The sequence below is a fragment of the Primulina huaijiensis genome, chromosome 9 (genome assembly GCF_012295235.1).
Source record: "Primulina huaijiensis isolate GDHJ02 chromosome 9, ASM1229523v2, whole genome shotgun sequence".
Taxonomy (NCBI): domain Eukaryota; kingdom Viridiplantae; phylum Streptophyta; class Magnoliopsida; order Lamiales; family Gesneriaceae; genus Primulina; species Primulina huaijiensis.
The window spans coordinates 21363209-21377526 of record NC_133314.1 but is presented as its reverse complement, the minus strand read 5'-3'; the positions used below and the strand labels follow the sequence as shown (position 1 = coordinate 21377526).

The 14318-nt window shown below is 33.6% G+C and overlaps 1 protein-coding gene across 3 annotated transcripts; it reads left to right on the top strand.

The window, feature by feature from the left end:
* Positions 1–7076: 7076 nt before the first annotated feature.
* Positions 7077–13632, top strand: LOC140984436 (uncharacterized). 3 transcript variants are annotated; one of them, XM_073451853.1, is made up of 10 exons: positions 7077–7243; positions 7370–7513; positions 8395–8562; positions 9896–10203; positions 10295–10405; positions 10485–10969; positions 11378–11546; positions 12584–12643; positions 12717–12823; positions 12916–13050. In XM_073451853.1, exons 2-9 carry the CDS (start codon positions 7381–7383, stop codon positions 12810–12812), a joined length of 1530 nt encoding a protein of 509 aa, XP_073307954.1. In that variant the 5' UTR covers positions 7077–7243; positions 7370–7380; the 3' UTR covers positions 12813–12823; positions 12916–13050. The 3 variants fall into 3 exon arrangements, with proteins under 3 accessions (XP_073307954.1, XP_073307952.1, XP_073307953.1); XM_073451851.1 differs by adding an exon at positions 13390–13632 and having other exon boundaries at positions 7078–7243; positions 12584–12823; XM_073451852.1 differs by lacking the exons at positions 7077–7243; positions 7370–7513 and adding exons at positions 7534–7864; positions 7943–8293; positions 13390–13632 and having other exon boundaries at positions 12584–12823.
* Positions 13633–14318: the final 686 nt, after the last annotated feature.

Genomic DNA, 14318 nt, shown 5'->3' with positions numbered 1-14318 from the left:
CTCTACCTGGTTTTCAGTAGTTAAACCATTGAGCAAGAACCAGTCTTCATCAAAATTTTCTCCGACCAACCCTCAAACCCTTCTAAATCACATCCAACTCTTCCAATATTCAATCAAAATCTCATCACTAACAACTATATATAGCAACAAGAAGAAGAACGGGTCAATACGTGGTACTTGAGTTGTTATAAAATTTACAATATTTGAGTTATAACGTTGTTACTGGCTATAATATTTGTTAAACCAGCAACGTTCGGTTATATAATTGATACCAGAGTCAAAGTCATGTTTTTAATTATTATGGATTGCAAGATATATAATCATTGAAGGAATAATTGTTGAGGTGAAATGATTGTCTCACAGTTTCACTGCTTGCTTGGAGAGCTGTCGATACATGATACTTGAGTTATATGTTTTAAAATATTTGAGTTGTACTGTCACTATTAACTATAATTTTTGATAAAACTACACACATTCAATCTTATAAATTCATTGTATATATTTTATGGTTTCCTTTGAAATTGATTTATTTGTTTTATTAGCAATTTTTTTTAATCTTTTTTAACCAATCAAAATAGAATCCAAGTTTTTATTTGTTCAAAGATATTTGAAAGTTACCTGGTACTAAAAATTTATAAATGAAATCACCAATCCAATAAATTTAATTTTACAAATAATATGTTATTTACCTGTGTGGAAAAAAAAAACCAAAATAAAAATTAAGCTGCAATAATTTACATGATTATAAATGAGAAAAGAATGAGACCAATTCTCTAGCTAGCTAGCTAGCTAGCTAACAATACCACTAATTCACATATCATATTATTATGTATATATTATGAAAAGATTTTTATGTGCTTTTGTCGTGAATCATTTCATAGAATTGTACGTCCAAATAATAAAATATCAATCAAACTTAAATATAGAGAAATTACATGCATGCATGTGTCCATTAATTTTTGTTTCAAAATTATATTTCATCAGTAATTTTTAGTGGTGATATGAAATATAGAAATTTGACTAGGAGCATGATACACAACTTCCCCTTCTAATACTCGAATTACTCTCGCTCTTTTTTATATTTTAATATAACATGTTCAGTTGATCATCTGAATTTAAAATAAAAATACGTTAGACTCATCAAATGATCAATTAAATATATTGTATTAAAATATAAAGAAAAAGTGTTGCTCGAAACTTCATTTTAATTTGTCACGTGAAAATATAAATATTTTTTATTTGAACAAAACAACTATCATGGATCACAACTGGTCATTAGTGGGAAATATAATAGATCGATTTAAAAACTTTTTTTATGGTGGTATCTTCAAATTAAATTGATATACATCGCTATCAAATTAGATTGTGTCTGCCATTTTGATATTCTTTACTCCCTATATAGGTTTTGAGAATCTTTTAAAGTATAAAAGAACTTCATTATTTTGGTCTAATTTTTGTGTATTATCGGATAATACTGATAAGTTATCAAAAAATGATGACATGATGACATCGAAAATTACTGATTTTTCAATTATCACGTCATCAATTTGGCCAAAACAGCAGTCAAAATTAGTGTATTAAAAAAAACTTTAACTTATAATGGACCAGAACTCAAAATTAAATAAGTTAGTAGACAAAAAGACATTTCTCCTTAATTTTATATCTATTATTCTTTTACAAATATAATTGGGCAAAAACTTGTGTGAGACGGTTTCACGGGTCGTATTTTGTGAGACAGATCTCTTATTTGGGTCATCCATGAAAAAATATTATTTTTTATGCTAAGAGTATTACTTTTTATTGTGAATATCGGTAGGATTGATCCGTTTTAGAGATAAATATTCGTGAAACCTTCTCACAAAAAACCTAGTCATATAATTAACTCAAATTGTTGAGATATAGTCTATTATAACCTTATAAATTTATTCCAATTGCCATCATATTCTAATGTCATGATATGTGATATTACAACCACTTGAGGCCTCGTGAAATTAGCATCGCAAATAGTAGAAACACTTTATAAACCTGCTCAAACCATATCCATCACGTGGGATTCCACAATACAACAACCCGTTAAAAAAAATAGTAGAATTAAAGATATGAATTAAAAGGGGAAAAAAATTTATATGAAACTGTCTCACGGATCAATTTTTTAAATTAATTTTCAACTCAAATTGACTTATGAAAAAATATTATTTTTATGTAAAAAAAATATTTCACTACATGGATTGTGTCGACCCATATCACAGATTTAGATATGTGTCGACCCACAGATTTAGATATGTGAGATCAACATATCGTCTCACATGAAACCTACTCAATTTTTAAACAAGAAATCGTTTAAAATATATACATTTCGATTTTTGGGCCAGAAATTTTGGCACATCAAATTATCATTTCATGTTCCCTATAATTTAAGAAAATTTAGAATTATGTGTGTGTGTGTAAAGGAATAATAACCTATTTATCTAGAACGTTCAGTTCTTTTCTTTTAAAAAATATGAATAAATCAAAATAAACTAACAATTTTTTAAAAAAAATTAATAGCCGATTTATCCAAAAAAAAATTAACTACACGATTAACTTAAATATTAAATGTGAAACTGTTTAGCAATCGTAGTAAAAGTGTGAAAATTAATGGCCGATTTATCCAAAAAAAAATCGACATATGAATATGAAATGTGAAAAAATGGATGAGAATTAGTAAGCTAATGTAGGCGAACTCATCAATAATTTAGTCAATGAAAATTAAATAGAAACTAATTTTTTTTAAAAAAAAATAAAATTATAGACAATTTGAATCCTAACCTAATTTATAGGTAAATCTATCGTTCTTTGAATGAAATTTGATCCTACCTTTAGAATGATATCCTAAGGCTCTATCTGAAAGTTCAAATTCTTCGAAATGTGCAAGATCTGGTTTAACACAAACCACGAACGATGTTAAATACAGGCGGTCAAAAATTTAATATGAAAAACCTAAATTTTTCGAAATGTGAGAGACTTTGATGTTTTTTTTAAAAAAAAATTGAAACTTAAACTTAATTCAATCTCAAAAACTAGTTCAATGAGTAGGATTGTCCAAGTCCATATATACAACTCTCAAGGACTTAATCCAATCGATGTGAGACATTTAACATACATCATCATGCCCAAGAATGAACAAATGAAGCTTGAAATTTACAAGACAACGAGTGACTCATATGGATGTCCAACTCATAACAGTGGTCTTGACTCTGATACTGTGTTAAGATTGAGATTTTTACCTAACTCAACCTCAAAAGTTAATTCACAAAAAGAGGATTGTCCAATTCTATATATACAACTCTCAAAGATTTAACCAATATGAGACATGTTTTATCACTCGAAGTGTGACGCCTCGAAACCGAGGGTCGACATCGGTGTTGTTTCACAATCACACAATTTATAAACAACAAGTCTCGTAGTAATTAAATATCCAAATCAATGTGCTTCATAAAAATAGATAATTATCTTTACAATGCGATTCAAAACAAAATGCAGAAATGAATTATAAACTTTATAAAACCGAATGATCAATTATGCTTGATCTCGAACTGGTTTTTCATCACCAGCTCCAAAACATAGCTTGCTCATACTCATCTAACTGCTCTTCATTCTTATCCGATGAGGGAGAGTCAGGGATGAGTGTTGGGAAAACAATCATCAAGTTGTGGTCTATCATGCATAAAAAAAATAACAAATATACATATACGTATACAGAATCAGAGTTTCAATTATAAGCATGTTGAATCTAATACGAACAAAAATAAAAATGTAGCACTGAAAATCATCTCATTTTTCCATGATCTACTGATCAGTCCCTATATATTACTCATCTAAAGAGAGAAACCAAATAAACACTTATTATATCTCACTGCATCAGGTTCCAATCAAATCAAATTAAACATCGGATTTTTTTTGTCATTTCTAACTCGAATCATTATAGTGTATTTCAAATAATTTCAAACATGCTTTCGAACATCATATCCAATATCGAAAATAGGTTGCCTTTTATTCGAAAATTGACAACAACTTGACTGAAAAACTTGCAGAAATGAAGCAAAATTCGCCCTATCTAGGCTCGCCATATATGGGCATGCATCATGCTTTTTTTGTCTTATTATATTTTTTTCTATTTAATATTATATACACAAAATGATTTTTGGAACAGGTCACATAAGATAAAGGAGTAGAAAAAAGTTGATGTGCATCTCAAAGAACGCATAAATGTGCCCGGTATTCGGCCGAGTGATGCAATATTTTTATTTCTACGATGAATTCTTAACCAATTACCTATCAAAACTCGCAACGGAAGAGTTCCCACCGAACACGCCCTTGTGGGAAATCCTCATAATCAAATTCCCTACAAAGAATGCAGCTGGGAATATAATTTTCAAGTTACATTATCATTTTACCTTGTCTACAAAGAGTGGACAACCCTGTGATGTCATTAACATTCTCTTCCTGAAATTCGAATGCCAAGAATCGCGATACTACTCGTGGCTACGGGTTTTTGAGACGCATCCCAAAGTTCTTTTTGGGGTTAATATACACACTTCATTCATTATCATGGCTGGAACATTTTCAGGAGTAGTTTGATCAAAGATGATAAATCTCCTGCAGATCAGGTGTCGATGGAGCTGAATCTCGACCGATTGTTACATGTACGACAGCGTTTGACATCTATACATTCAAAAGACAAGTAAAGAATGTGACGAAGCAAAATGTACATCACTGGTGTTGTTCAACACAAGTTCATCGTGGGCTACTACCAATCAGTGAATGAAATGATCAAGCCTGAATCACAAACGCCTTGGGGAAATCGTTTTGCGTTCTTGCTAGTTTCCATACCCAAATTGACGAGAAAAGAGTCCGAAAATCCTCTAGTATTCGTCAAAAAAGCACATACTACTTTAGAAGCAATCTGCGAGTTCAAAAAATCAAACCTATCAATTATGTATTCCAAATCAATATCACAAAGCAATCTCTGTCCATATACAAAATCATAGCACTGTTGCGAAGTTGGGTCTTGAGAAGCTTCATTCTTGAATGATTTTTCTGTTGACGAGAACATTTAGTACGTTGGATGTATGGATAAGAGAAATCAGGTACTTCAATATTATGAACACCACAAAAATCATTTACGCGTTATATAAAATCCTACCATTCATTGTTTCGCATTTTTTGAAGAGTAATTTTATTGTTGTGACTAGCTTCATTGCGTTCAAAATATCTTGATATTTTCGTTATAATGTTTGACATAAAATATCTGATGCTTCCAAAATTATATGCATCAACAACAACATGAAAACAAATTCAAATATCGTCACACTCTGCACGCATATTAAATTTTGATCCATTCTCCATAAGATCTTCAAGAAGTGTACAAATTGAATGAAATAATTCAATAACTCTACCAACAAAAGTGTAATGTGATCTTTAACGAGTAGATCCAGGAGATTGTAAAGTATAAGCTTGATTAAACCCACTATTAGTCCCAAGTTCTCCTACTAATTATATCAAATCAACTATTTCATCTTTCCTAATTGATTGTAAATGGCAATGTGGCTTTGAAGAAACAGTCACAAAATTGAAAATAGAAGTTAATTTAGAAAAAAAAATAGCCATACATCTTATGCTTCTTTAGCCGCTGCAACTAAGACAAGTTGGAGTCGATGAACAAAATAACGAACACAATAGGCATATGAACAATCTTGGAGAAACAAAGCTTGTAGCCCATTCCATCTTCTCCGTATGTTACCAGCAACATTATACTCTTGACCTTGCATGTTTTCCATCAAAAGCTTATGGTGTGGTAGTATGTTACAAATTTGGTTTTTCAAATTCACAGGATTTGTGTCATCAACAGCAACAACTTCCATAAAACACTCCCTAACATCCCCCATCATTTGCATATCGTAAAACAATAGTCATTTGAGCTTTATTGGATTCATCAATTGCCCCTTCAACTATAATACAAAACTTAGCATATCTAATTTCATCACGAATTTTACTTTATACAAGATCCGCAATAATTTTTAGTATCTCTTGTTGAATCGATGGTGCTATATACATGAAATTTTTAGTCGTTTTAGACAAAACAATATCACCAATTTCTTTGCAGCTTGAAAATTGACCAATTCTATCTCAATTGTGATAACTGAATAACTCATCATATCCACTAAATGCACAACCTTACACATATCTCATAGAAGTCTTTAAAAGCAATCGATTTTGCTTTATCGTTCTTTCATGAAATGAAGCTTATTATTCTGTAAGTGAGAAGTTCAATTTCACATCTCGCAAATCTTTCGATAATTTGTATGACTCTTTGATATTTTTTTCTATCAATATGATGATAAACGCTTTTCAAACTCTCCCATTTTTGCTTAGCATCACTATGACGTGAACTAATATCTCCTTCGTGCCTTTTCAAAATGGACATTTTTGCAACTCACTTGTTTCCAATTCTTGATAAAACTCAAGCCACGAAAACTTTATAAACCAACAGGATGCTTAGAAACTGCGTCTTTGTTGCTTAAAATAACAAGAAAATAACTATATATAGGTTGATACGGTCTCATACTAACATATTTTACTTGAATCTCATCTTATTTATCACATAGATATTACCGAATTTTAGTTCGTTTTGCTGGATCACACTCGTAATATGGATTATTGCTTTCTATCGTATCTACGACTCCATGATCAAGTTTTGTTAGTTTGTTTCTAATGTAGACTTTGGCCTTGAAGGAGAATGATCATTCGGAATGTTTGGATTCTTTGTTGATCGATCATTGTCTTTTCGAGAGAAATAATCGTTTTACATTCATTTTTGGAACATGAAAATTGGAATACATAAAAATTACTTAGTGTCTAATATTAAACAAATGAGGATAATAGCTAATTCAAGAAAAAAATTGAGGCATTTGCAAAGAGAGAAGACATTGAAGCTAAAAATAAACAAAACTCCAACAAATAAAAGGTTACCAAAATTATCCCAACTTGGTTCATGTTCTCCCAATATAACGTTTTGGGATGTCATCCTATTCTTTTTGAAACCCTAAAAAAACTAAATACCATATTTGTTCCCTTCGACTGTGGATTATTCTTCGAAGGATTATTGAGTATTCGGACATTAATGTGACACTATTTCCAGTTAGCCATCAACTTCTGTGGGCAGGGGCCTTTGATAGCCCCACTCTTCTATCCGATTCAAAGGGTAATTTTAGTATGTTGTTTCATGCTAGAAATAGCTTTTATTTTGGCTAATTCACTCAGCGGCTAATAATTAAATTTTAGTGGTCTTGGTGATAATGCTTGGTAAATATTGTACTTTATGTGACAGGGATTTTGATCATGCCTCGTAAAGTGAAATATGGAGTTGATTATGATGATGACTACGGTGTCGCTGGTGAATTCGGTGATGGCTATGACTACGAGGATGATTACGAAGAATTGCTGGAAGAAGATGAGACTAATTTTGTGTCTGGTTAGAGAAAGAATTGGCCTGCTCAGTACTTTATTGATTGATATTATTTATTTGTTTTACTTTCACAAGTTAAGGGTTATCTTTTTCTTTTTTCACCCACATCCATTTGTATTCTCTCATTGACTCCAACTAAGCGGCTGAAGGCAGATTGCCTTGCAGCTCTACAGCGGTAGTCCGCAAAACTGCTGGCAGCCTTAATTTAAAACTTATTATATTATCGACTCTCTATGGTGGTAGACGTGCAAAAAAAGGAAATCGCAGGCATTATTTTTGGTGCTGAACTTTTTCTTCACGTGGGCTGAGGCCTTATTTATGTCAAGGTATACCATAGTAATGCTACAGTATGTCAAGGTAATTTCTGAATAGAAGTTCGTTAGTGTTTGTTGTGAGGTTAATCACCAAAAGCTTATGGAGAATCGATTCCCTTAGGGGTCAATTCAACCAAGAATGAAAGAAACCGTGAGGTTGTCTAGAACGGAGTCGCGATATGCTGCGAAAGCACTGTGTTAAGGCATTATCCTAAAAGCCAAGACCTGCATCAAGACTAGTCCATGATTTAGTTAATTTTGAGAGCTATTCCCCAAAATTGCTCATTAAATAAATGAAGATTCAAAAAGATCATTCGGGCTTCAATTTGACAATATCTTGAAAATGGAACGAGTGCTTGTCGGCAGAAATGAAGCTGCATCTTTAAAACCACAATGGCCTTCTTGTTAATCTCATTGCCTCAGGAATGTTGTGACTACCATACCCACGGGGAAGCAATACTAGAACTTCTATGTAATCTTTGTGGTCTCTTCTTTGCGTCCTTGAGTCTTTAAAAAAAATGTATGCAGTTATTCCATTATATTCTTATTTTCTTGATTGCTTTTATGCAACAGGTATCCCTGGGATAAAGGCAAAAGCAAAACAGGAACTCCTCTGGACAGAGGTGTGGCATTGCCCAATATGCACTTTTGATAACGAAGATTGCATGTCTTCATGTTACATATGTGGAGTTTTGCGTAATCCCTTGAGAAAAATTAATAGCAGCAGCTGTATCGCTGCAGGTATAACTGTTCGTTACAGATCTCTTTTTTTCTTATCCAAATCTCTCCTGGTGCATAGTACATGTCAGAAAATTAACATTTTGCTCTTTCTTGTATCTCATAAACTGCCTTTTCATGATCCTGATCTTATCAAAGCATCAATTCACCTACTTATGCTTCTCAAAGGATTTCTTGGAAATTACCATATTTATTTCATTTAACGAGTCTTCTGATTTTCATAAGCTGCCATCTGGTGGTTGCATTTTGGCACTCATACTTATTTTCAGTTTTTGTCGGCGGTGCTCTATTTCCTTAAAATACTTTTTTGATTATATCACTTCCATGTAGTCAATGTCAACATGCAAAGGTTGTGGAGCTTCAATTATGACCGAGTCTCATTTTTGGATAAGCCATTTGCCACCACAACCACCAATATTCATACACTTTGAATCAAAAGATAATGTCTTTCTGCAGACGATTACCTTAACTATCCATGAGCATGGAAATAAATGTGCTGATTTTCTTCATTTTTGCAGCTGTTTTGGCTGTTAGATTTGTTACGGAGCTAATGTAGGTCATAAGTTGTTCTGATGCTGATAAATATCAACTCACAATAACACTGGTTTCATCATTATAGAGGTCATCACTCATCGTTGGATGAGTTCATGGATAAATTAGCCAAAAATATGTGATGTCGTGTTATATTTATGGTAGACTAATACCCAAAGGATTGATATTACCTGGCAATGATTCATGGATTGTGGAGTCCTAGTGACCAGCAGCTACATTCCCTGAATGTTTCCTTTCCTCTTTTGTGTAAAGATTGTTGGTCGCAGATGGTGGTAATTTTTATTTAGTTATAATTTTATTTTTAATATTTGGTCACAGTTTAGCACAAAAATAAACTGGGATACAGTAACCTGTGAAATTCTATTGTACAATGGCTTGTTTTTGTTCTTCGTTGGTTGGTCTTCTTAGTCACATTTACATTTACATTTACCTTTAATAATGTGTAGAGAAGAATCTTAACTAAGATTTCCACCTGTTTGTATTTTAGATAAATAATCCATAGATGATCGAGTAAATGAGAATTGTGTGTTTATTTCTACTCTGCAAACAGCTTTTTTATTTGTTTTGTGAGTTGGAAGAAGTTGCTTTACCATTTTGTTTTGTTCTTTTTTATATTTAATTAGGCAATTTTACATTCTAAAACAGTGCCGCTATTCTTATGCTTGGTTGGATAATATTTAGAACTAGATCTACAGGTTTATGCTCTTTTGTGGTTTTTGATAGCTTCGTGTTTTAACTTTCTTTTACTTCCATCAAATATTAATTTGTCTTCGCTGATCTCTAGATCTCATCTCAAGTGAACAAGAGATAAAGACACCGTCTCAATTGGCTGCTGAAGGGACGGACACCTCTTCAGCTTTAGTGTCAAAAGCGAGATTTAGTGGGGTGAATAAGAAACAATCTGCTTCAGGCAGTGGGAACTATCCTGATAATTCTTTTACTAGTAAGAACAATGGGTCTTTTTCTTCTGAATCTAGAAACACTGACATTATCAATGAGCAAAATGTAGCATCACTTCCAGAATATAAGCCAGAGTCATGGATGATTCCTGACAAAGTAGATGATGGATTGAGTCAACTTAATCTTGCAATTGTGAGCTGCCCCCCGCCCCCCCAATTTATAATTTTTCCTTTGGAACTTGTTTATGCACAGCCTTTGTTTATATTTCTTATTAAATTATTAGGTTGGCCATGTTGATTCTGGGAAATCAACACTTTCAGGAAGGTTGCTTCACCTGTTGGGGCAAATATCCCAGAAGGAAATGCACAAATATGAAATGGAAGCCAAACAACAGGTAATATAACAAGCTTTTTCTCTTATTCTTATCATGCTTGTAGCTAGCTGAATATATCATTTTTTTGTTGTTTGACCAGGGAAAAGGGTCTTTCTCTTATGCATGGGCGCTAGATGAAAGTGTTGAAGAAAGGGAGAGGGGTATAACTATGACTGTGGCGGTTGCTTTTTTCAAATCTAGAAGATACCGTGTTGTGCTACTTGATTCTCCTGGCCATAGAGACTTTGTTCCGAACATGATATCTGGAGCAACCCAAGCAGATGCTGCAGTTCTTGTAGTAGATGCTTCCATGGGCTCATTTGAAGCAGGCCTGGATGCTAATGGAGGGCAAACGAGGGAACATGCACAGCTAATTAGAAGCTTTGGAGTCGACCAAATAATAGTTGCAGTCAACAAAATGGATGTTGTGCAATACTCTAAGGAACGATTTGATGTGGTTAAGCATAAACTAGGACCAGTTCTTCGCTCTTGTGGGTTCAAGGATTCATCTATATCATGGATTCCACTAAGTGCCATGGAAAACCAAAACTTGGTGGCTAATCCTTCTGATGTACGGGTCTCTTGGTTAGTAGTTTGTATTGCTTTCTTTTCTATTTACTTAATTTATTAATAAATTATCTCTCATTCTTGATCTCCATGCACTTAATTGAGGAAACAATTAATCTGATGGATTGATGTCTGCTGTACATGGAAAAAAAATATTTGTAGTTTACTATGTTCTTGTGCTTCGACGATGAGCATAATATCAAGGCATGAGCATGAAATCTGCAAGTGACCATTCTAACTGCTGTAGTATGTGTCTTGGTGAAGAAAGAAGTTTTGTTTTGTTCTGTGTTTCTTGTCATTTGTAAGGTTTTGTAGCAGTCTGTATTGAGTTCATTAAATACACTTGCATGTGTACTGTTCTCAAAAGTTTTTCATGATTTGCTTATATCAATAGAAAAACTCCCTGCCCTCCCTGTTTTGTTGCAGGTTTAAGGGGCATTTTTTGTTGGATGCGATAGATTCCCTCCAACTTCCTGCGAGAGATTACTTCAAGCCTCTTGTTATGCCTATATGTGATGTTATGAAATCACAGTCACAAAGTCAGGTCTCTGCCTGTGGTAAATTAGAGAGTGGAGCTATCAGAACTGGTTTCAAGGTACAGGATGTTGTGGCTCCTTCGTTCCAATTCAATTTTTTGGTGAAAATCAGTAGTCAACAATGATTTCTTCCTTTCCACATGGAGGATTTTGAATTCAGTGGCGAATGGAGAATTTTGAATTCAGTAGTAGAAACTTTTGCATCTCACTACAGAAATACTGTGGTAGTGCATTGTGTGTTACGTGGCTACTTCATATGGACATAACTGTGACTGCATATTCGGCCTACTTTCAGTCTCTTAGTCCCCACCCAAATGCATTGTGCATGGTTCAATGAAGAGATTGAGTTTGAAATGGCTTAGTGTTAGTTTGATTAATGGCAAGGCTCCAATAATGCAGTCTGAGTTAATATTCTCTTGGCATTGTACATCCTGTATGACATAGCAACAAGTATCTGCAAATACCCTTTGCTTTTCATATTTAGACCTACCTGTCATTTATTTGTTTCCAACTTGTGCCAAATTTATTAATTCAGAGACTATGTTGGTTACAATCATGCAAAATATTAGGAAATATGGGACTTCATAACCCTTACGACAGCACACAAACCTGAAATACAAAGTGTGCTTTAAGCTGAGATTAAGTATGATATTTTCTTACTGAGATCCATCGTTAAAGAATTTCATCTGAAAAGCTCACTTTCACGTACTTTAAAATACCAAACAGTTCACATTTGTAGGGTTTTTATGTGAAGGCCTCTTATTTGCATATTAATGTTAACTATCGTATTCTATGGATTCTAAAGCATCTGATGATTTAGCTGGTTTACTTTATTGTGGAGTAAGAGCATTTTACTCTGTGCCTTTTCTGGTTGTTTAGTTTGCAAAATAATTAAGATGTGCTTGGTATTACCGCTCTCCAGCACTCTGTTCACTCCACTTGTAAGTATGCTTGTAAGTGGATTTAGGATTGATTCGTCAAGTTTGATGCTTCTTTTTTGGGGGATGAGATTAATTCCAGAATTCTCCATTTATTTATTTGATGTGGGTTGCATAGTTGGATGGATGATTCCAACTGTTTCCCTTCCTGCCTCCAGGTACTTGTTATGCCTTCAAGAAAATTAGCAACTGTCCGTTCTTTGGAACACAATTCTCAGGTTTGTGATGTCGCAAGAGCTGGTGATAATGTTACTGTTAATTTGCATGGTATTGAGGGCAATCGTGTGGCAGCTGGAGGTGTTATTTGTCACCCTGATTTCCCAGTTCATGTTGCAAATCACTTGGAGCTCAAGATTCTTGTCCTGGATATATCTACTCCAATCTTAATTGGTTCCCAGGTTGCACTACAAATGCAGTCCATGTCAATCTTTCTTGAGGTAATAAATTCTTTCAATTTGATGTTCACACATTTTTATGGATATTTTTGCAGTTGGAGATTCACATACACCATGCAAAAGAGGCTGCTCGGGTTGTGAAGATATTGACACTGCTAGATCCAAAGACTGGGAAGGAGACAAAGAAATCCCCGAGATGTTTATTAGCTAAGCAAAATGCGGTGGTTGAGGTTAGCACATAAATGCTCAGCCCCGTAACTACAACCCCTGTGTGCCCCTACTCAATGTCGTTCAAGTCTTTTCTTTCATACATTTACGTGATTTACATGGATGAACAAAATGTATTTTAAATAAACGTGTGTCAATTACCTAAATACATCCATGGAACATGAGATTGGAATAATTTGGAATAGGACTTGTGCTGCTACGTTTAGGGGGTCTAGCTACTCTTTTCAAGGAAAAAAGCTATAAATCGCAGAAAAGGTCTTTCTTTTCGGTTTTAGATTTTCCAGAGGAAAAGTTGAGATCTCAGTGCTCTTTAATGACTGGCTTTGTTATCATTTTTGTAGGTGGTTCTGCAGGAGTCCATTTGTGTGGATGAGTACAGTAACCATAGAGCTCTGGGAAGGGTGTCCCTGAGAGCATTGGGAAGGACTATTGCTCTTGGTGTTGTAACTCAAATTATTAAGAGGGAAGGATAGTTGGATGTTAGATAAATGAGCGCATATATATATTTTTTAAGAACGATGTGTAATCCAAGTTGATTTACTAAACTCACCATTTTTCAGCGCTGGTGGGAATATTTTTGTGTTGACCCTTTCTTTGGTCATGTTTAGTTCATTGCTTCTTTGCGTGGGATGGAATTTTATCTTTGCAAGAATTTGCTTTGCCACATATAAAAACTAAGACTATTGTCAAACTTCATTTTTCATAAATAACCGTCCTCAAGTGTATTTGAATTGATTTAAATACGCACTAGTGTTATTTTGATTTTCACTTTCAAATCTCTGTGTCTCTCATATTGACATATTTTCATCTCATAAAATTGATTTATGAGATTATAATAAAAAAAATTACTTTAGTGTGTAGAAAAAAAGATAAATAGAAACAACAAAAAAATGAGGTTCATTCGATGGAGAATTTTTACGTGGACACAAAAAATAAATAGATGCACTCAAGAGTGTAAGAGAAAAAGACATGCAGAGTCTCAAGGAGTGTTCGAATTGATGGATAATGTGAACGTTTGATCAATTGTCACGAGTTGATGGATAATGTGAACGTTTGATCAATTGTCAAAAATCTGATTTGTCTTACAATACTTTCTCGGACGAGTCTGTCGCATAAAGCTTGTCTGACACAATTTACTTGATTAACGTGATTTGTAGATTATTACGTTAGTCTAGATGTTTACGGAACACACATCTTGTGGTTACGATTCTCAAGTCATTAAAAAAATATCAACCACTAAATAGATATTTTCGAATTGATACGTTTCTAG